The 22,358-nt window shown below is 49.9% G+C and overlaps 2 protein-coding genes across 3 annotated transcripts; one reads left to right on the forward strand and one right to left on the reverse strand.

Moving 5' to 3' along the window:
• Positions 1 to 11,166: 11,166 nt before the first annotated feature.
• Positions 11,167 to 13,596, forward strand: LOC124661357 (probable cytokinin riboside 5'-monophosphate phosphoribohydrolase LOGL1). Its single transcript, XM_047199219.1, has 7 exons — positions 11,167 to 11,435; positions 11,643 to 11,740; positions 11,872 to 11,902; positions 12,707 to 12,806; positions 12,942 to 13,012; positions 13,121 to 13,264; positions 13,386 to 13,596. Exons 1-7 carry the CDS (start codon positions 11,313 to 11,315, stop codon positions 13,479 to 13,481), a joined length of 663 nt encoding a protein of 220 aa, XP_047055175.1. The 5' UTR covers positions 11,167 to 11,312; the 3' UTR covers positions 13,482 to 13,596.
• Positions 13,597 to 15,286: 1,690 nt separating this feature from the next.
• On the reverse strand, positions 15,287 to 19,985 carry LOC124660018 (casein kinase 1-like protein 2). 2 transcript variants are annotated; one of them, XM_047197820.1, is made up of 15 exons: positions 19,746 to 19,985; positions 19,581 to 19,621; positions 18,876 to 18,945; positions 18,640 to 18,788; positions 18,169 to 18,264; positions 18,001 to 18,071; positions 17,822 to 17,883; positions 17,602 to 17,665; positions 17,445 to 17,529; positions 17,231 to 17,357; positions 17,015 to 17,097; positions 16,860 to 16,920; positions 16,442 to 16,581; positions 15,736 to 15,985; positions 15,287 to 15,597 (listed from the first exon to the last, which is right to left on the reverse strand). In XM_047197820.1, exons 1-15 carry the CDS (start codon positions 19,819 to 19,821, stop codon positions 15,587 to 15,589), a joined length of 1,386 nt encoding a protein of 461 aa, XP_047053776.1. In that variant the 5' UTR covers positions 19,822 to 19,985; the 3' UTR covers positions 15,287 to 15,586. The 2 variants fall into 2 exon arrangements, with proteins under 2 accessions (XP_047053776.1, XP_047053775.1); XM_047197819.1 differs by lacking the exon at positions 15,287 to 15,597 and having other exon boundaries at positions 15,604 to 15,985; positions 19,746 to 19,982.
• Between the last annotated feature and the right edge of the window lie 2,373 nt (positions 19,986 to 22,358).

Genomic DNA, 22,358 nt, shown 5'->3' on the forward strand with positions numbered 1-22,358 from the left:
ATTTGCGATCTCATGCAATAACATGTGTGTTATATTATATGCACCAACTTGCTATGCATCATCTTGATCTTCATGTACTACCTAAACCCAAACGCGTTTCCGGTGCATCGACGCGATATGAATCAAACCGATATCCCTAAACCTCTCCAAAACCCTAAAAAGCCAATTCCTGCGCGCGCAGATTTGGGCAAATTCCTCGCCGCGGGGGAACCTTTGGTACCGGTTCGTATTACCAACCGGTACCAAAGATCCTTAGCCCCGAGCTCTCCTGGTGGCCCACGTGGAGGCCCGTTTTATACCGGTTCGTAAGCAACCGGTACGAAAGGTGGGGCTTTAGTGCCGAATAATTTGTACCGGTTGCAAAACCGGTACGAATGCCCCTCTGGAACCGGTACGCATGAGAGATTTTCTACTAGTGTATGAACAAAACTTAAACATGATAAACTACTAAACAACAAGGTTAGCTCCAACATGTCCAATATTTTAGCTGCCACGCAGAGAGCGGATAAATAGCGCTACCGCATGTCAGTCGTATCTGACAGTGGACTACGGTGGGCCAAGATTTACCGGCGTGAGAGGAACGTTTCGTGCCGGCAAGACGAAGGAAGTGCTGGGCCTATCTGGTTATGCGCCCGCGGTACAGAAACTAGAAACTGTGGGCTTCTGTTCATATGTGGTCGAGTGAGTAGATGCGGAATCTCCGACAGCTCCCGAAGCCGGAAGCGGCGGCGTAGCCAAATTCAAGTTCGCCGGAAGGAGAGGCTTATTAGATGGCGTCTGACATGGATTTCTTCCTCGATGCAGTCGGCATGTAAAATGGATCTGTCTGGTTTGGCATTTTCTCGTGTTCGTTCGATTTGCTCAAACATACCTAGAGCTCATCCTGCATCCTCTCCTCTGGCAGGTTGCCGCGTACGAGGGCCCTGCAACACGGGGTGGAGGAGGATGTAGACGGCGAGCAGTCTGCCGTGGTGGCGGAAATAGTTACAGCGGCTGAATCAACGCTAGGGCCGCAGAAGGGTGTTCTCGTACCTGGAGGAAGCCAGCGAGTCAGGCGAATTTGGGGACGGCTCACCATAGGAATCCGCTCAGTCAGTCCATAGCGGCTGAATCAACGGTAGAACAGCCAGCTGACCGATCTTTCGGAATCAGACATTGGCAAACATATTGCAGTGTCATTCAAGTGTTTCCAAATCAATCGATGGGGTGTTGTTTGGATATTGGTCACAGCTCCTCTGAAGAACAACACGGTTCAAGATTATCCAAGTTTCTGATGAGCTTTGAGCCTCCACGCACTCTTTGGTGGGAGTCTGAATTTGCAAAACTTGGGTACCAACTGTGGCCGGTGAGAAATTGAATGGGGATTCAACTGTACCCGTACAGGATGTTTTAGTCCCCGGTCCACTCGGTCCAACTATTTTTGTACCGACAACACCAGTCCGTCAAGTGAGACATAAATAGATGCGCAGAGGTGGGCTCGTGTGGTGCAGGCTGCATGTTTAAAAATAGACATACGACACGAATACAAGTAGAGTACCACCGATGTCAGAGCAAACGTGCGGTCCAGCAAACGAGCTCATATGTGCTCGGGATCAGAATAGCATTTTCGCACATATGCACAGAGGCCACTACTCCCATGCACTCACACCACTACCGGCCACTAACAGATGACCGGGCCAACACCTGAACGAATGCAGCAAACTACTCGCATGCACTAACAGCTGATCCGACTCTCCTGCTGCCTATCCTTCGGCCACGCCCATACGCGGCTTGTTTGACCTGGCCAGCACATTGATCGGTCGCTCAGACGTACTGCTAGCTACATACAGACTTAAACCTACGGAGTGGACTCGCACACGAGCCTGACTCGCGCGCCACCGCAACACGCACACACGCGACAGACACATGTCGCGGTTTATTCCTAACAACTTAAGCCGTCTCACTAACGACATATGTCGCAACACCTACGAGCTTGATGATGAAGGGGGTGACCATGTCGGGTCCTCATACTCGGAACTCGCACCAATACACATCATAAAAAACCGGAGGTCTCACCAAACCGCCCAATCGTGAACACAAACTGGTCAAGTAAACCCAGAGCGCACACTATTGCACATGCTAGATAAGTCGCCGCCATCATCTTTCGCCGACCCATCTTCAGGAAGGATCAAGGCATGGATCTTGCTAGGCATGCCATCGACGCCGTCATAGAGCCAGAGAGCGCTACCGTCCTGCGTGCATCCGTATTCACACGCACGCCGCCGAGAGCCCGCTGCGCCACACCGACGACGACCCGGAATATTTTTTTCGAAATGGGATATGCCCCGGCGCCTCTGCATCGGTTGATGCACACAACCTTTTATTAATAAAACGAACATTCAAAAGTTTACAATTTAAGGATCATCGAGGGTCGATACAAAAATCAACCATCGAAAAAAGATAGAAACGCTAAGCGAACTAGGCATCTTGCAATCTTCTAATAAGCCACCAAGTAGCCTGGTAAAAAATATCCTGGGCAACCATTCGAAGGCGGTTGCATCCAGAAACCATGCACTCCCGCCGATCCTCCGGGAGCAAGAAACGCCAAAGCTGGATCCAGTGTACCATAGTGTGAATAACCTGCAAGAAATTAGTAGAGTCCTTTCTGTTAAAAACAATATCATTTTTGCAATTCCATATTGACCAACATAAAGCGGAAACCCCAATGCGAATCCTAGCTTTATCAGTTTTGTCAGTTCCATTAAGCCAATTCCCAAACATATTTGTGACATTGGAAGGAGGTGGAATATTATATGCATCAAAAACCACTCGCCAAATAAGCTTAGCAAAAGGACAGGAAATAAACAAATGTTCAACTGATTCCTCATCGTCACAGAAAGAACATTTCGTTTTCCATTCCAATTCCTCTTTGCTAGATTATCGCGGTTCAAAAGGACTTTCTTACTAAGGAACCACATGAATATTTTGATTTTGAGTGGGATTTTATTTTCCAAAGATATTTACGAAGATATCTTGTCTGTCCATTTAACATATCACCATACATAGATTTAACAGTGAATTTCCCTGAAGATGTTAGACCCCAAACGAACCTGTTCATCATTTAAATTTATCTCCATTAATCTTTGGAAAAGATGTACCCATTGATTTCATTTATCTCAAATCAGCCTTCTCCGAAAACCAATATTTAACGGAGTTGAACTCATAACACTTACCACCGTATCATGATTACGATGATCTATGTTGTATGGTTGGAGATATTGAGATGCAAGAGTCTGATCACCTAACCATCTGTCTTCCCAAAAACGCACTCCCTCTCCGGATCCTACCTCAAATTTTTCTCTACTAAAGAAAACCCCTTTAACTTTCATTAGTCCTTTCCAAAAAGGTGAATCAGTAGGTTTACTTTCAACCTCCGTCAAGATTTTATGCGAGAGGTACTTGTTTTTCAGTAAAATGTAACACCGCTTCACTAGCAGACCTTTCCAGACATCATGTGTTCCAAAAGGATGCCCCCTAGAGGGTGAGCGACATCGAATGTGCCTCCATCCACTCCATCAGTAAGATCCTGTTTGGATAGGAGGGATTTTAGGATAGACAAAACAGGTCCTGGCCAAACACTCCTTTACTAATTGTCACATTGTGCCACTCGAAGTGTAAACAGCACTCCATCCGTTCCATATCACACCATTACTGATTGTGACAACTGATATTGGACGGACGGGGCACATGCATATATCAGATGCAGGCAGGCGAGAGCGCTATATATATAGACCTAAGAGCATCTCCACCGGCGCCCCCCAAATAGGCGCCGGCAGAGGGCCGGCACCTCCGTTTGGGGGACGCCCGCAGATCATCCTTCATTTGGGGGAGCTGCTCCCACACCGGCGGCCCCAAACAGGTGGCTCCGATAGATAATTTGAATTTAAAATCTCAAACATAACCATATAAATTCGAATAAGTCTACGAATAAAAAGTTTGGGCCAACACACGGCCACCAAATACGAATAGGTTTTGCAATAAGAAGTTTGGGCCAACACACGGCCATCAGATCGCCGTTTCCGGCGCAAAAAAAGGGCTTCCAAGCCACATGATCAAATGAAGGAGGTCACGGGCGGCGCAACCTCGACGACTTCCTCATCGGCGGCCGACGGCTGCTCCGTCGCTGCAACAGGATCCACGGTCGCCGGGGGGGGGGAGGGGCATGAACGTCGACGGTGCCGGGGCAGACATGAACGGGGACGGTGCCGAGGGAGACAGGAACGGGGACGGTACTGGGGTAGACATGAACGTGGACGGTGCCGGGGGAGACGCCGACGCAGCTCGCGCCGCCATCACCTCTTGGCCGATGCGCTCGCGGTACATCTCGTGCCACGCGCGCGCCAAGGGGTCCATCTTCTCCATGTCGGCCATCAAGATCTTCGATTCTTGAGACATTTTGGCCAACGATAGCTGCGTTGCTTCGTTGGTGGCCTTCATGGCAGCGGCGTAAGCTTCCATCTTCGCCGCCTCCACCCTCTCCCTCTCCAACTCGATCTTGGCGTCTTGCTTGTCGAGGATGGCCTTCCACAGGACGGCGGCTCTATCGGAAGCTTCCTTGTTCTCCACCGAGAAGGAGGTGCTCATCTTCTCGATGGAGGCGTCCATGGCTGCCAAAACCGGCGCCGCATTCCTGTCGGCCTTGGCCTTCTTGTTGCCAATGGGGCGCCCGGTGGAGGCGCCGGCTGGATCGACCGGCCCATCTTCCCCGTCCTTCAAGAGAGTGGATAGGAGGTCGACCCATTTCTTGCAACCTTGGAGCTTGTTGTAGCAATGCATAAACGGGAAGTCCTTGTCCTCGTTTTGGTGCTTATACATGTCGAGGGCATTGCGCATCTAACAACATATGATGCAAAACAATGAAACAACATTTATCATCAATTCATATGCACCAACATTGATCATCAATTCATATGTTTCATCAATTCATATGCACCAACATTGATCATCAATTTATATGCATCATCAATTCATATGCAACAACATTGATCAACAATTCATATGCAAATAAGATAGAGATCATACCCAATCGACCATCGTCTTGCCGCTCTCCTTCCGTGCCTTGATCTTCTCGTAGTAGCCGTGGAACTTGCAACACGCCGCCTTGATCAAGTTCCAACGGTGAGAGAGGGCGCCCTCGTTCCGGTTCATCTCCATGGTGGCGTAATCACCATAGTTCTTCTCCTCGTTGAAACAATCGAGAATGCGCTTGTAGTACTTGCCCCCGGTTTGGTTTGCACCGGTGATGGGGCAAAAACTCACTTGCTTCCACGCCTCGATGAGGCATTCATCCTCCAAGGACCTCCACCTCGGACCACGAGTGCCGGCGGACCGCCCGCGCGTCCTCCTCACGCTGGCGCCAGTCTCGGCGTCGATCAGCTCCTCCTAGACTTCCTCCTCACCTTCGTCCTCGTCGACCTCTTCTTCGGAGTCGTCGATCGGGGGTTCGTAGGCATGGCCGCGTATGATGCCGTTCAGGATCTCCTCCCCGCCGGCAATCTACGCATAAAGTTGCAAACTTTTAGTCGTCGCCGGTGTCTACGATGCACACAACACATAGAAAGAAAGGAAACGAATCTCGTCCTGCCCCATGGACACGCCGGACATGCTGCCGAACACCTGCTGGGTGCGCGTGCTGTCGTCGGGGAAGAGGTGGCAGGGAAGGCCAGTGCCTTCCGTCACGTTGCCCTCGGTGTGGCGCAGATCAGGCGAATCGTTCAGGTCGGGGAAGCGGAAGGCGCCGCTGCCCTGAGCCGTTGATTCCGGCGAGAACGGGCCGTTGTTGTCGACGGTCATGTCGCTGTCGCCGAACTCGGGGGAGTAGCGGGCGTGGCCGTCCATCTGCGACATCCGCATCTACGAGATCGACGGCGCGTCCGCGGTGTACCCCGCGTAGTAACCCGGCGACGACGGGGAGCTCGAGATGCTGTTCAGGCCGCCGGCCAAGCTCAGGCACGCTTCCGCAGAGGCCACCGCTTTCGCTGCTTCGAGGGCAGCGATGCGGCGCCTCCTGCGGTCGGCTGTGTTAAAGGCGCGGCGGTCCATCTCCGTCTCCCAGTCCTCCTGCGACATGGTCGCCGGCTTCCCCTTCGGCGCGACGGTGCGCGTCTTCGGTGGCGCCTTCGCCGGCGGCTTCGCCGGCGGCTTCGCTGTCTTCACCGAAGCCTTTCTCTTCGGTGCCATGGCGCGGCGGCGAGGGTTTTTCGGGTTGGAGGCTAGATGGGAGATGGAGCGGCTGGCGGGAGAAATGAGCGGCGGAGGGGACGGGGTTTTGGGGGAGAAGATGTATATTTTGTTGTTGTGTGGCTGACAGGCGGCTCCCACGCCCAAAATTTTAAGCCCCGTGAGGCGCCGCGCCCGATTCACGCCCTTGGCGAAGGGGCCGGCATGGGGTTGCTGGTGCTTCTATTGGGCTCCAAAAATTACCGGCGCCGTTTGGGTCGCGCCGGTGCGAGCCAATTTTGGCTCTCGGCCCTCAAATTGCTATCGGGGGCGGTGGAGATGCTCTACCCAGTTGACTTAAAGCTCCGGTAGATCTGTTACCCACCGAGCTAATCGCTGCCATCCTTACATAAACCTTTTCTAAAATCCGATTCTTACATAAACCTTAACCTACGCAGTGCACTGCACAGCTGCATTTCACATTCCTTCGGCCTAGGAGCAACATCGTGCCGCGAGTTGATCAGAAACTTCCCATCTGTTGCAGGATATCTGGTGCGGTCACTCACCTATATGTTAATCCACTGCAGAAACCCTTCCAGATTAACACATGGGTGGCAGGAAACATGGAGCATCTTCCATGTGGACTCAGATTCTACTTCTACTAATCCATCTGCCCGAAGATTTGTGCGCCATGCGTTGGCCACATCTCGCAGCATCACATTGTCCCCGAGACTAAACAAAGCCCTAGCTGTCCCTGGAGAGCAGAGCAAAAGCAGCAGCGCCGGTGTCCTGATGTCTCGCAACACCATGACATCGCAGAGTACTTAGAGCATCTCCAGCCGCGTCTCCCAAACCGTCCTCCAAACGGTGCCGGATTGAGCGTTTGGGGGACGTGTTTCGTTCATGCCGCGTTTGGGGGACGTCGCTCCCCAGTCGCGTCCCCCAAACAAAATTTCGCAAATTTTAAATTTAACTAGATTTGATTAGATTCGTCCAAATTTACATAGATTCGAACGAAATTTTACTAACTTTAAACTAAACCTAATTTAGAACCACTTGCGGCGGCCGGAGGCGTCGTAGTACTGCTGGAAGTTGTACATGTCGTCGGTGACGACCTCCTGCTTGACGCGCTCGTCGACGGGCTCGTCCTTCACCAAGCCGCTTGGTCCTGCCTCGCCGTCGTCGGTGAGGTCCACCAGCCGGCTTGCCGGAGTCCGCGGATGGACATGGCGATCGCCGCGTCCGGATCGCCCCTCCGGGCGTCCTTATCGTCCATGGACGCCAAGAACGCCGCCCGCAGCCCTGGGCGATCCTCGGGGTTGTCGCCGCCGGCGATGAGCCGCTCGCTGCCGCTCGTACTCCGCCGGCAGCGCCGCCTGCGACGCTTCCTCCGGCTCCTCCTTCACCTCCGGCTTCGGGATGAGGAGGGCGCCGCCGCGCCTCCCTTGCTTCGCCGCCCGCCGCCGCTGCCGCCACGCCTCGTGTTGACGGGCGTCGCCGGCTCCTCCTTGACCTCCCGTTTGGGGACGGTGTAGGGCGCCGACCGGTGCGACGAGGACGGCGTCGATCGCGCCGGTCCCGAGGAAGAAAGTGCGAGGAGGACGAGTACGTCGTCCTCCTCGGCTGCCATGTGAGGAGACGGTGGCGGCGACGACGGCATCTCCAGCCTTGGAGCGCCGTTGCGGAGGCCGCGGATGACGTTCTCGAGGGTGCGCCCCGGAACGCCCCAGAACAGGGCGCGGCCTTCCCTGTTCCAGCTGTTGGGCCACCGACGAGGTTGCGAAGTACGACGTCCACCAGGCGTCGTTGTCGTTGACCGCCCATGTCGGATCCAACCGCTCCTCGGCGGTGAGTTGAGCCCGACGGGCCTTGATGGCGTCCCTCCATTGGTCCGTGCGCGGCTTCGGCGGCGGCGGACGCCAATGTCTGTTCACGGCCATCTTCCGGCCGCCGCCGCTTAGCGGCCGCATGTCCGGCGGGGACCGGATACCGGCGTGGTACAGCGCCCACGCCTCCGCCACGGTGAGGCTGCCGCGGCCGAAGCCGTTCGCCGCGGCGATCTTGCGGGAGGACGAGGTCGACATTTTTGAGCGGCGAGGAGAAGATCTGGGAGGGGGAGGCGGCGGCGACGATAAGGATTATGAGCGGCGAGAAGCTGCAGGGCGTCTTAAAACAGCGGCGGCGGCCGGTGGTTGCACACAATAACTCCGCGCGGACGGCCACGCGGCCATGCACGACGAGACGCGTCCCTGCGTCGCCTGGGAAAACAGGGACGCCATTAACGTCGCTTGACCAAAGGTAGGCGACGGGGTTTTAGCCTTCTGTGCCGCTGACGGGTCGGCCCCGCCACTCCCCGCCTCGCTTTCGTTGTGTCCGGCGTCCCCGGAGCGTCCACTGCGGGACGGGGACGGGCTCGGGCGCGCCGGACACCGTATCGGGCCGTGCCGGACAAAAGTGGGCTTTTGGGGACGCGGCTGAACGCATTTTTGTCCGTGGCCACGCGCTCTGGGGAATCTTTGGGGACGCGCGACGCGAAGATGCTCTTATTCAGAAGTAGTGAAGTAGTATGACCAATGGAACGGAGAGCGTGCTGGGTCGTGCGTGTGCTCACGGGAAAGAGCACGGCAGCATCGTGCGGCCGGTCCCATGAACATGAAGACAAGGACGCCGGAGGATTTCGTCCAGAATGTGTCGCGTGGAGCGTCGTCGCTTGGAGCGTCGACAGAGCTAGGTTCGCCGCGCTTTCGACCTTTCGTCGGGGACGTCCCTGTCGGCGACACGAACCGCCGTGTCAGCGTCGCCGGTGGCTGATGATGTATCCGGCCGGGGGATGATGATGTCCGGTGCGATGGAGCTCGGGGGATGCGATTTTTCGCCGAGCACTTGGCTGGTTGCCGAGCAGGATGTCACCGTGTGACAGGGCTTGTCGTGGTCGTGGTAACTGGCGTGTTTCCTAACTGGTGAAGAACATGGGCTCGTTTGATGGTTAACTGAAGATTGCTGTTTACAACGACTCCATCATAGCATCAGCACGTCGTAGGGACATCGTGAGAGGGCCATTTCAACCGGCACAAGTCAGAAATCTTCTGCCTTTGCTCGAGCGTGCAGTGCTACGAGCAGAGGCGCGAGTGCAGCTGCTTCGGCATCCAGCACTCGACCACTGTTAATTCGGATGAGGCAGTCACTGTGGCACACTGAAGCAGCCTCAGCCCTCAGCAGACACCGCCCCTCCCACTAGGCCACCAGCACGCCTGCCGCCAGGTGACATTAGCTACATATGTCACCCACCAAGTGTTTGGCGTATGCAGAGGTTCGAATCTGGTAAACCAGATCTCTCCGTATCTGGCTTCAACCACTGCGTTACTATTTTACTATAACTAGATCTCCTAGGAAAGACATTGTATGCGTATTTTTGGTATCTTTTAAGGTGGAAGCTTATGCCTCTTCGGCGGGTTGGACTTTTTCATGCAAGAACTTTGTGGTCGGGTTGAACATTCATACATATCAGCTCGGTTTCATATAAAAATGTAATATGAGCTCATACATCATTTTTGTAAAGTCCAATGTTGCACCTAAAGCTAGGCCTTAATAAACTACTACCTTCGTCCTGGTTCATAGGGTTTGCACGTATTTTTAGGTCGTAAATTTTATTAATATAAATATATATTATAAAAAATATATATCATTAGAAAGAATAGATGTTCTACTTTCTAATGATATAATTTTTGTATTACAAAACTGATATTATGATGGCTAAATAGGCAACATAGGGATACGCATACGCCATGTGAACTGGGATGGAGGGAGTACAGTTCTTTCCAAGAAAAGAGAGAAAGAAGTAAAAAAAAAGCGGGGGATCCCTATGAGCTCCTCTTCCGCTAAGACCAGTAATCTAGAATCTATTCTTTTAAAGAAAAGAATATTACCCACTCAACAAAGAGCAGAGTCGTTGTCGTGAATAGGATTCTTTCCACCCTTGGGAAGTAGGCTAGCATTTCTCTCATCGCCATTTATGGTTATGGCATGGTCTGGGGATTGACCCTAAAAGGACATTGATTTTATTAAAGGTGGAAATTTTGTGTTCACTCTTAAAAAGTTTATACCTTCCGATATGTATCCGATGGTACACATCCCTACGATGTTACACAAGCAAATAATTCAAATTCATCAACAAGAATCACATGGCAAAACATCAGCTGAACATCACCGGAGCACACCAATTTGCCTCCTCTCAGGGACTGCTAAATTGAGGTTGCCCCCGTGGCGACCTTCCGCGCTTGAGCCCACCTTTCTTCCCCGATTCCGGCCTCTCTCCCCCTTGTTATCGGTGCCGACGGTGGCCGACGGTAGGTGGGAGGCAGGCCCGGAGCTGTAGATATAGGTTCTTAGTTATGTTTCTCCCCATCAATAAATTAGATCTAGGGTTTGTGAAGAAGCATCACAAACCTTAGATATGTTTCTCTTGCAAATTCTAGGGTTTGTGAGGCTTCTTCTTCCTCTGTTCTTGAGAGCCATGAGAACTGAGTTCTAGCTCAGTGGCAAGGCAAGCGAGTGCGCAGCCAGCCCACCCGGGTTCGAATCCCCATCCGCGGTAATTTCGCAGGAGAGGCGAATAAACCGGGTCATCATCCATCCGCGTCCATCCGCGGAGAGAGTCTCATTCTACCTAACAACGTATAGCCAAGGGAGGGATCATTCCCCCGTTGGTCAACGTTTTTTTTTTTTTGTTCTTGAGAGCCATCTTTAATGCTAATATAATCTATGTGTTAAAAGGAAGTTGTTTCTGCTGAATAATGTGCCCAGCGGCTTTATTCCTATTGGATACAAACTGAAGGGGCTAACTGTAAAGTAAAAGGATCCTGACACGCGGGCTCTTCTGGTGCAATATGGGCCGCTTGACCCACCAGATTAATCACGACATATTAAAAGGACAGTCGCGTCAGAATCCTTAATGCCGCCTCCGTTTGAAGCTCTCAAAGATACAAGAGATAACACACGGCAGCGGCGCAAAGGGGGAGAGAAGAAGAGAACCTAAACACCTCCCTCTCCTCCTCCACGACTACCTTCCCCAACCCCATCGTCCCGAGCCAAACCTGACGAAGGCACCTGAAGCCATGGGCGACACCGCCGCGGCTGCGCCGACGAGGAAGTTCGGCAGGATCTGCGTCTTCTGCGGCAGCAACTCCGGCAACCGCGCGGTGTTCGGCGACGCCGCACTCGAGCTCGGCCAGGGCCTGGTAAGCAATGCGTTCCGCGTTCGAATGCCGATGATGCTCCTTATTGCAGGGCGACCGGAGCTCCCGCGTCAGCCCCGAAATTCGATCGCCTTGGCGCCGCCCAAGCCGGGCCGGACGCCGCCCTGCCTGTCTGGATTGGGTTATCGGTTCGTTGCTGTCGCGCGCGTTGACGGTGGGATTTCGTGGTGGGTTTTCCCGTTCTTGCAGGTGACGAGGGGGATCGATCTGGTCTACGGCGGCGGCAGCGTCGGGCTGATGGGCCTGATCGCGCAGACTGTTCTGGATGGCGGCTGCAGTGTCCTCGGGTAGGGTACCCCTGCGCATGAAAAAAAAAACAATCTTTTTTGTTCATTCCTTCCCACATGTGGCAGGGTCATGTTTCTCAATCTGCAATCTTCCTAATGCGGTAGCTCTCTCTTTGGTTACTCCTTTGCAGGGTGATTCCAAGAGCACTCATGCCCCTCGAGGTGCGTACCAATCTCTTATTCTCATCCTATGTTTTCTTCTCTCTTTTTTTGACGGTAACCTAGGTCTTCATCTTATTCTTCTTTGTGTATTCGTAGAATTAGAAATACCGATTGTAACGTCATTGTTAATCGTAAAGTCTAGACTCACCTCATTGGTTCATCCGGTAGGAGGTTTTGTCACGCACGCACGCAGCGAAGTAGTCCAACACTCTGCCAAAGTTTGTCACGATGTCCCCCAACACTTGCTGACAGATGGGCCATCTGAATCCTATCCCTTTGTTCGGCCCCGCCTGTCGGCGTCACGGGTTCTCGCCATCACCTGCTAGTGCTATCTATCTTCTTCTGGCCACCCACTCGCCATTTGATTCCTGTTGGCCAGACGGATTCACCTTTGTGTGTGGGGTTAGAATCAGGTGATCATTGAGGAATTGGGACTATAATAGGGCTGGAAATTGCAGGCCGTCAGTTTCAGGCTCGCTGCCATAGAAAAATGAACTGTCAGTTTAGACTTTTCGGCGGTACAACTTGGAGATATAAAAGATTGCTGCTCGGTGGATGTAATAATAGTGTTCAGTTTTCCACGAGGAGATCACAAGTTGAGGGGAGAAAAGTAAGCAACAAGGGCGAAATTGCCTTGTAAACTTACATACTATATGTTACTGTACATTGATGTGGAAGTACCACTGTCCACGCATTTTGTGAACTTTCTAGGATGGTGATAGGAGGAATCTGAAAATGATGTTCCTGCAACTATAGCCTAGTCCACTCATTGCCCTAACGAAACACCAAAATGTCCTCTTCCAGATATCTGGTGCAAGTGTTGGAAAAGTAAAGATTGTCTCCGACATGCATGAGAGAAAAGCTGAGATGGCACGACAGTCCGATGCATTCATTGCTCTTCCTGGTATGCACGATTCTGCATGTTTTTTCCTCAACCCTTTTTATAAAGAGCTGGTGTTTTGATTCGGCATCCTTACATGTTAAGGATGGGATAGTATCTCAATCCCACATGCTTAGGTGATTACTTTGTTGACATCAGGGGGCTATGGAACAATGGAAGAGTTATTAGAGATGATAACATGGTCGCAGCTTGGAATACACGACAAACCAGTGAGTATTAGCATATTGTCGGCTATGTCAATTGACAACAAGTATCTGCTACACCAGGGGCACTTCAAAAAACTAATTTACGGGGCACTCGTCATTGACTTACAACAGGTTGGCCTGCTAAATGTCGACGGTTACTATGATCCGTTGCTTGCGCTATTTGATAAGGGTGCGGCGGAAGGTTTTATTAAGGCCGATTGCAGGCAGATAATTGTGTCGGCGCCAACTGCCCATGAATTGCTGACGAAGATGGAGGTGAACTGACCTCATTATCCACTTTCAATACCTGCCATTCGATTTAAAACTCATAGGCTCGTTGACAAACACAGGGCCTTAACATTGTTATTGTTTGAATGATTCTCTTGATTATATTCAGCAATACACCCGTTCACACCTGGAGGTGGCCTCGCGCACAAGCTGGGAGATGACCGAGCTAGGCTATGGAAAAGCAGCAGCGGAGGAGGAGAAATAGCATGACTTGCTAATGTGAGGGATTGCAATAATCCTTCTCTTGCGTATTCTCCATTGTTGGTTGCCTTTCATGTAATCCTATACGTTCGATTGCAACTTAATCTGGTGAAGAAGTCTAAGATTGCGTATCATCACACTTCTAATGACAATGCACCCAGATCCACGGACGCATCTAGGGAGCGGCCGCGTGCCCATTTGTGTATCTGAGCGGGCGACTACAAAAGGAAGCATGCAAACTTTATCAGTGTGAACGCATGTCAGTTAGTTATGATTAGATACCATGCACGTTAATTTTTTTTTCCAGATATTTAAAATCATATAACTTTTGCACTAGATGTTAAAATTATGATTTGTTTTCACTTTTGAATTTCTCGCGGTGAGCACTTCAAAACTATATCTCATTTCTATGTATTTTGATGACTTTTTTCTGAAGCAACTTCTACGTGCGACAAAGCAATTATAATACGGAACAATGCAACTTTAGTTTGGGACGAAACAACTTTGCTGCACAAACGTAAATCTACACACAACGAAAGTTGCATCGCTCGACGCCAAAGTTGCTCAGCTATACATCAAAATTTATTCGGTAGACACCAAAGTTGCTCGCTAGAGTCAAAACTGGGCCGCATCACAAACCAAATTTGCTTGGTCGGGCGCCAAATTTGCTCTGCAGGATTCAAAAATTGCATCGTCAGACACCAAAGTTGCTCTATCTTTTTAGCAAGTTGCCTATTGCCTGCCATTGCAGCGAAGTTGCCTCTGACGCAGCGAACTTGCCTACTCGTTGCTGCAAAGTTGCCTACACTACCGAAAAGCATTATAGACAACTTAGCAATGATGAAAAGCAACAATTGCAACAAAGTTGCTAGGATGACTCGGCCGGCATCAGTGGGGGAATGACTGACTCGACCGACGTTGGGTGTTTCAGAAAGCAACGCTAGCTATGCCAGAGCCACCAAATGTGGGATGATGATACTTACAATTGTGCTAGTTAGTGGCGAGGGCTGGTATGGCTTGATCGGCAACATTGTTGTTGCGACCGACTAGGGTCAGACCTTGTGAACTACATCATGGGTGCATTAGGAGTTGTTGCTCGTATTGGTGGATTAGGAGTTGTTGCTGTGTTTTCGTTGCACACCAAAATTGCTTTTCCGCATACCAAAGTTGTTTTGCTGCACAATAAAGTTGCTCTATCGCGCATAAAAATTGCTTGTTAAATTTTTTTATCGAAACATATGAAAATGTGTTCTAGTTTCGAATCTCTCGTCGTGGGGATTTTAGAAGTGAAAACGGATTGTAATTTCGTCGCACGGATTAAAAGTTATAGTTTTTCAAAAAGATACATGTTATCAGCTACCCTACTATTTTTTTAACAGACCCACGGTTTAACAGTTGTCTTGTAGTGTGCCCGCCCAAGATTTCGGTTTGGCACGCGTCCGCCCGGAAGAATTCAGGCAGATCCACGCATGGTTATTTTGTTCGCCTTGCATATATGTCATGAAATAAGTTGCCTCAAAAAATACCAACCTGACAGTACTGGGGGTATGACTCGAACTGCGTTTCCAGCTCAAGTCATGCAGTAATATCGAAAACATTACAAATCCCAAACGAAAAATAAGAGGTCCTGGCAACAAAAATAAAAAAAGAGTAAAGTGTACTAGGGCTATTTGAGCAGTAACAGTTTCCGATCTCATTGACACTCATAATCAACAAAGTGCTAAAACATGCATGCGTAGGACAGACTGACAACAAAAAGGACTGAACAAATCACACCACATTGTTCCCAAGGCACATTAATTCTCAGAATTGTTATCAGGCAAATTTGCTCAATGAACTGATGAAAAAATTCTACATGATCAAGTTTCATTTTTCCAAATACAAGTTTTACCAGCTGATCTTGGCTGTCCAGAGACAGCAATTCTCATAGACATATAAATAATACAACAGACCCACGAACTCAAGAGGCGCCAGATTAACAAACTATAAAGACATTTACAGAACAACCACAATAAATTATGAGAGCTGAATTCCATGCGCCTCGGGCTGACGATTTATTTACTGAGTCCAGAGGACCATCACCTGGCAATAGCCCTTCACATCCTCCTCCTAATCATCTCCTGTGATCCAAAACTCAACAGGAAATGCTGTGCTTATCTTCAGATTATGATTTATACACGGCACATGTAGAAGTAGAATTCTTCAGTGCTACTAGTACTGAACCCTCTCATCGCCATCAAAATTAAGACCTTCAATACCTTTGAGAGCAGACTCGTAGTTCTTTGTGTTGGATGGGTGCCGCGCTGAAGAGGAGCGCTTTGGCTCTGCAGAATCTATTGGTGGGCTTCTCTGAGTACCTGAGGCCCTACGAAATGCCCCAGGGCTTGCATCAGTTGTGCGTGATCGTGAAGGCTCATAAGTATCACTTGCCATAGCATCCCGGCTACTTGAAACAGCAGCTCTTCTTGACGATCCACTTGACCGTCCCAAGAGATTTGAGCCAGATGTCTAGACAACATAAACAACCAAAAGTAAGAAACTGTGATTGCAGTCATCCATGAGAAAGTACAACCAACCAACTGAAAATCAAGAGATACTAAGGTTACAGAATCATAATACAAGCCCATAGAAAAACATAACACTTGCACGATTGCTTGAAGAATTCTTCAAGCCACATGACACGCTGATCGGGACACGCTTGAGTATCCAGCACTATTGATGTGCAATGTTGCACAATAACAGGGAAAGAGCAGTTTGTGAAGCGCTTTGTGGACAAGTTTTGGTAAATCAGAACGCAAGTTTATAAGAACCAAATCATGGAAGGAAAGTTGATTTATAAAGTTGACTAGCGCTCACATTGCTCCTCTCTTGCACTAGAAATTGAAAGAAAATATCTGCCCCTAATCTTGCAATCACAATATCAAGTCCATACAGCAAACAAAGAGGATTAGGGAGAAAACACACCGCAGGATCTTTAGAAATAGGGGCATCATTTCCTACAGGGGCTTTCTGCTTAGAAGAATTCCCCACACTTGCAATAGGGGGTGGTGGGGCACGGCGGCGGTCCATTGCTGACCAACCACTAATCCTCCCTTCAACGGCGCCTACATCGTAACAAATAGATAATTAGCATAGGTAAGAAGTCGAAACTATCAACTGTTCAAATACAAAAAAAAACCTCAATTTAGTCATAGAAGCAAAGGAATCTTGCAGTAACATTATAAGCCAATTACTTATCAATATCGACTCTAAAACAGTAATCATGTAATTTAGTCATAGAAGCAAAGGAACCATGCAAGAACTTTATTGTACATCAATTACTTATGAAGATTGACTGAAAAAAAGTAATACTCATATGGAACTGATCAAATGAATCAATTACCAGACTGACTATCATTCTGCAGTGCAGGTGGTGTCAACCCAGAAGGTCCTGCGCCATGGCCCTGTGGAATATTGGCAAGGCATAAATATTTTCCCACAGATAGCTACATACAAATACACAGATTTAGTTGATGGGTGCTTGAGGAAAGGACTCACCACAACACGAGGAGGAGCACTAGCAATCTGTGATTGCTGGTACTTCAGTATTGTCCAGTCAAATACATAATCAAACTGAAAACCTGCAAAGCATCATTCTGATCATGAACATATGCATAGATACTTCATAATCCTTTTTCATAATAGATGGAATCCTGTTGCACCCTACGTAGGAAAAATTACAGGTTCTCTTCAATAATAATAAAAAGAACCAACCTTCACGGATAAAGAGGTCACGGAAGAGTCGCTTAAGGTAGGAATAATCAGGCTTGTCATCAAACCGAAGCGAGCGGCAATAATGGAAATATGATGTGAACTCGGTAGGATACCCACGACATAAAGCCTGAAACAGAATGATAACATCATTAACAAGTTAACAACAGAATGCCAACACCCAGTACAGACGTTATTACTACAAGTGTGGAAGTACCTCAATTGATGTTGCAACTTTTTTCTCACTGATCTTCTCATACTTTTGCTTCTTTGTTCCTGCTTTCAGACCTTGCCAAGGTAGGCTGAAAGAAAACAGTGTTACATCTGATACATCAAATATGACACGTAATAAGAAATCCAACAATTAAACTAACCTTCCCCTTAGGAAGTACATGAGTACATATCCAAGAGATTCCAAGTCATCTCTTCGGCTTTGTTCTGATTGTTAGAAAAAAATGAAGATTGAAAGCAAATAGTCAGAAAAGAAGTGCGCAGGGCCAAGATGAATGATATTCCAGTGAACAGACCTAAGTCCAAACACATGGAAGTTATAACGTCAAAACAATCATGAACTGGTACAGTATCATTTCTCACCAATGCCAAGATGAGTGTTCACACTTGCATATCTTGCTGTCCCAGTCAAGTTCTTATTCTCTCTGCAATATTAAGATCAAAGTACATCACGAAAAAGAAAATAATATAACAAAAAAAATGCTCATGCTTATGCTTGCTTTGCTCATGCATAAGAAGAATGATATAGTAATGCCCCTTACCTGTATGGGATGTGTTGATGAGTTGAAGTATCCCTGTACTTTTTGGCAAGACCAAAGTCTATAACATATACCTGAAATTTTGTTAGAACAGACATTAAGTGGTGAATGAACACAAGAAACTGGATCAACAAAACTAAACTGATTACTACAAGCTACATTGCTACCTACCTGATTAGCTCGCCTACCAAGGCCCATGAGAAAATTATCTGGCTTGATGTCTCGATGCAGAAAAGACTTGGAATGGACAAACTCCACTCGATTTATCTACAAGTGGGAGAACACAGATCACATATAATTCATAGTCTAGGAAAATGCAAGAAGAAATCCAGGATAAAAAGTATAAAAATGTGGAAGAAGAAAGCTTAATGAATACATGACAAAAATGAGAAGACCAGTGAAAATGTGTCTGTGCACTGTGCACAAGTGCACGTGTGGGTACTAATAGGTGAAGCTGAGGTCCATGAAAAATTAGTGAAGTCTGTGCAAAAGTGTATGTGTGGGTACTAATAAGTGATGCTGAGGTCCATGAAAATTTAGTGAAGGGTAGGTATGGAGAGCGAATTCCTTAATATATACAAAAAAAAATGCACGAAGGCTTTGAGATGGAAAAGCGTTATTAAACTATTGGAGTATGCGCACCATCTGATCGGCAAGCATAAGTACAGTCTTAAGAGACAATTTTCTGCTGCAAAAGTTAAATAGATCCTCCAGGCTTGGCCCCAGCAAATCCATAACCAAGACGTTGTAGTCTCCTTCGACACCAAACCATCTGACATTTGGTATTCCAGCTGCCACAACCCACAAGAGAGATAGTCAGACCACACTTGTTGTATCACAGATCCTAATAAAATGTGCACTATGTATAGCTTCCGTACTTCCTCCTTGTAAAATCCTGTAAATCTTTGATTCATAGAGCAACTGAGGATGTTTTGTCTTTACATTTTCCTGCATGAGAAATGGTGATCAAATGTCAACTGTCAATCGAGATGGATAATCTGCATTCCAATGCTTTATAAATGTAATAAGCTAGTATGATCAAGATTTATGTTGCATCTACGGGCAATGCCCTCTATTTGTAGATTATAACACCAGCCAACACAGGAAGTAGCAGCATATTTTCGGGAAATATCAAGTTCCCGATTCTCGTTCCTCCCCTGGTTCATTGTATCTCCAATTCAGTTCATTCATTACCATCATCCAATACCCAGCAGCTTTATCTTACTTACCAATCAGCGATGCGATGATTAACTAAACACCTATCAAGTCCAACCAAGTCAACCACAGCGCTTAAGCCCAGGGGAGGCATTGACTAATCAACTAACCAAACTGATTCGAACTACAGCGGCTAATCGAAAGAGCGGTGCATCTGAGAGCAACTCAAAAGTATGAATTGCTCTGAGAAGAGCAGCATATATTAAGTCCACAATCTGACCAACCACAGCACCTATCAAGTCCACAACTGGAACTAAGGAGCAGGCTAAACCGGCACCCGTACTCAGCAGAGCATCAGAACGTAGCACGACAAAGCCGGCACTTGGACAAAGATCCAAGCAGTCCATCCCCAGGAACAGAGCACGTACCAGCTTAATCGCGACCTCCTCGTTCGTCTGGATATTGGTCCCTGCGCGCAAAATGGAAAGAAAAAAAAAAGGAACCGCGTCACAAACCGATCAAGGACCTACAAAATCCCCCGCAAAGAAAAGGGGAATCCGACCGAAATTCCGGGCACAAGAAGCAGCCCGCACCGAGATAGATCTCCCCGAAGGAGCCGCTCCCGATCTTGCGGCCGAGCCGGAACTTGTTCCCAACCCGCGGCTCCATCCCCGCCGTCGAAAAATTCCACCAGAGCTCGGAAGCTTCCTTCCACCAAGCACCGGCCGAAGAAGAAGAAGAAAGAAGGGCTAAAAGAACGCGCTTTTCCTGGCCCGGAAACCTGGCGGCGGGGGAGCTCCGCTCAGATCGGCGCGGGGCTGGAGCCGCGAGACAGGAGCGGGCGGAGGCTGGCTACCTAGGGTTCGGGACGGGAGGGGAGGCGGCGGCCATGGCCGTGTGGGGCGGCGCTGCGGATAGTTTTCTCGGGGGAAGTTGGGCAAGTAGACGAAGCAAAGCAGGAGGAAATGGAAAAGGAAAAGGACCAGTTTGGCCTCCCGGCTCTATCTATATCTATCTAGGTTTTTTTTTTCTTCGCATTTCAGTCCTCGCTTTGACGCTTTCGCTGTCGCTCGGTCCACCCCTGTGTATTTTTCAGCCCTTTTTGCGATTTTGCTCTGGGTACTCGGCCGTAGCTCTCTCTCGCCTTCCTTTTTGGACTAAACGGAGTACGGCTACATTAGTCACAAGCTTAAGCAAGAAGCACGATCAATGATAATGTTGCTCCCAACTTAACACGCGTACTCAATGCTTAACCTGAAAGGCGACTGTCACAGTATGGGCTAAGATTGTCATAATGGCATTGACATCGTCTGCCGTTCCAGTTTAGTCATGACTGGCACAGTGGATTGGAATAGGTAGTTGCTTGCGCTCGCGGTTTGTGACTTTGTGACCATGCACCATTCTCTCTTTTTTATTCGGCTATTTATTATTTATGCGCTTGTTTGTAGACAAAGGGCACTGGAAATTGTCAGAAAAAAAAGGATTTGCGGTTATGCTCCATTCCCAATGAAATATCATGACTTAAAGTGTACTTTTGGTGCTTCTCATGACTATTATGCAAAATGGGAACATCTGGAAATGTTTAAGCTAGTAGGATGGCTGTGTTGGATAAAGTCCCTGTACTGTTGTCTCTGTGGAGAGGCTGCTGCACATGGTCCTGTGGAGGACTAGCTGCAGCATGCTGTTAGGATAGGAAAGTATCTTTGACTGCCTTTTAGGGGCATCAAGGACTGGCAGTTAGCAGCACCCTTGACTGCTTTTAGGGGCATCAAGGACCGCGCGATTAGACTAGCATCTTAGCATATTCGTGGCTGGCTAGCAGACTATATATCCGTATCCCCAACCCTCTGGTTGGTTATGGCATTTGTGTGAGATGTGTGTGAAATAAACCAACGAAAATTGCCCCAACTCTCCTAGTGTCATCCTCTTCTTCATGAAAGTGAGGCTAGAGATAATAACAAGTGGTATCAGAGCCAGGTTGTCTTGCAGCCTGAGCATTTCCTGCTCCTCCCCTTCACAGGGAAGAGAGCAGCCCCAACCAGTAGCAGCCTCAACTGCCCCTGGTTACTTCCCTCCGTCCGGGTTGTCGAGCAGCAGCTCGTCGGAGCGGCGCTCGGCCCCGAGCAGCGAGCCATGTCCGACGGCCACTCTCAGCACACGGCTACCTCCAGGCACGCGGCGTCGGCGAGGAGGCCGATCGCGCCGCGGCGAGGAGCGTGAACGAGTGGGCTGCAGCGGCCGCCGTGGCGACGAGCAAGGGCGTCGAGGCCGGCAGCGGCGGAGCCGGGCAGTAGCCGCAGCGGAGGCAGAAGCGACGAGGCGGCCGGAGGCGGCACGTGCGGCGGCGGCGGAGGTCGAGGTGCCGCGCGGCAGCACCAACGGCTCCGTTCTGCCGACGGCAACGCCGACGCAGACGCCACGCGCGCGAGAGCGGGTGGCGCAGTGGGCAGCCGAGCACGCCCGCGCTCCCGGAGGAGGCGCGCACGGCGGTGGCGCTCCCGGAAGAGGCGCGCACGGCGGTGGCGCTCCCGGAGGAGGCGCGCACGGCGGTGGCGCTCCCGGAGGAGGCACGCACGGCGGTGGCGCTCCCAGAGCGCACGGTGGCTGCCGCTGGGACGACCAAGACCGCGGCCTCTATGGGGTCCGGACTGTGGTCAGGGACGTTGGCCCTGGTGTTGGGTGGCCTACCCTCACCAAAACCAACTACGTCGAGTGGGCTGCGGTCATGAGGATCAGGCTCCAGGTGCGGCACATGTGGGAGGCGGTCCAGTACGGCGACGTCGACCGCCATGAGGATCGACGGGCGTTGGATGCCCTCATCGCCGCAGCTCCGCCCGAGATGCGGTTCTCGCTTTCCAACAAGCGGACTCGCCAAGGAGGCTTGGGATGCCATCGCTGCGGCACGCATCGGCAGATGACCGTGCTCGCAAGTCGACACCGGCGAGCACCTCGCAAGGAGTGGGAGAACCCGGCTTTCAAGCCGGGGAGGACGTCGATGACTTTGCTCTCCGTCTCAACACTCGTTGCGGAAGATGGTGCAGTTCGGTGATGACACCTACGACGAGGAGAGAGCTGTCGAGAAGCTCTTTCGCTGCATCCCCGAGAAGTACAAGCAGATGGCTCGCTCGATCGAGTCTCTGCTGGACCTCTCTACGATGACGATCGAGGAGGCGATAGGTCGCCTCAAGGTCGTCGACACCGACGAG

The sequence above is a fragment of the Lolium rigidum genome, chromosome 6 (genome assembly GCF_022539505.1).
Source record: "Lolium rigidum isolate FL_2022 chromosome 6, APGP_CSIRO_Lrig_0.1, whole genome shotgun sequence".
NCBI lineage: Eukaryota > Viridiplantae > Streptophyta > Magnoliopsida > Poales > Poaceae > Lolium > Lolium rigidum.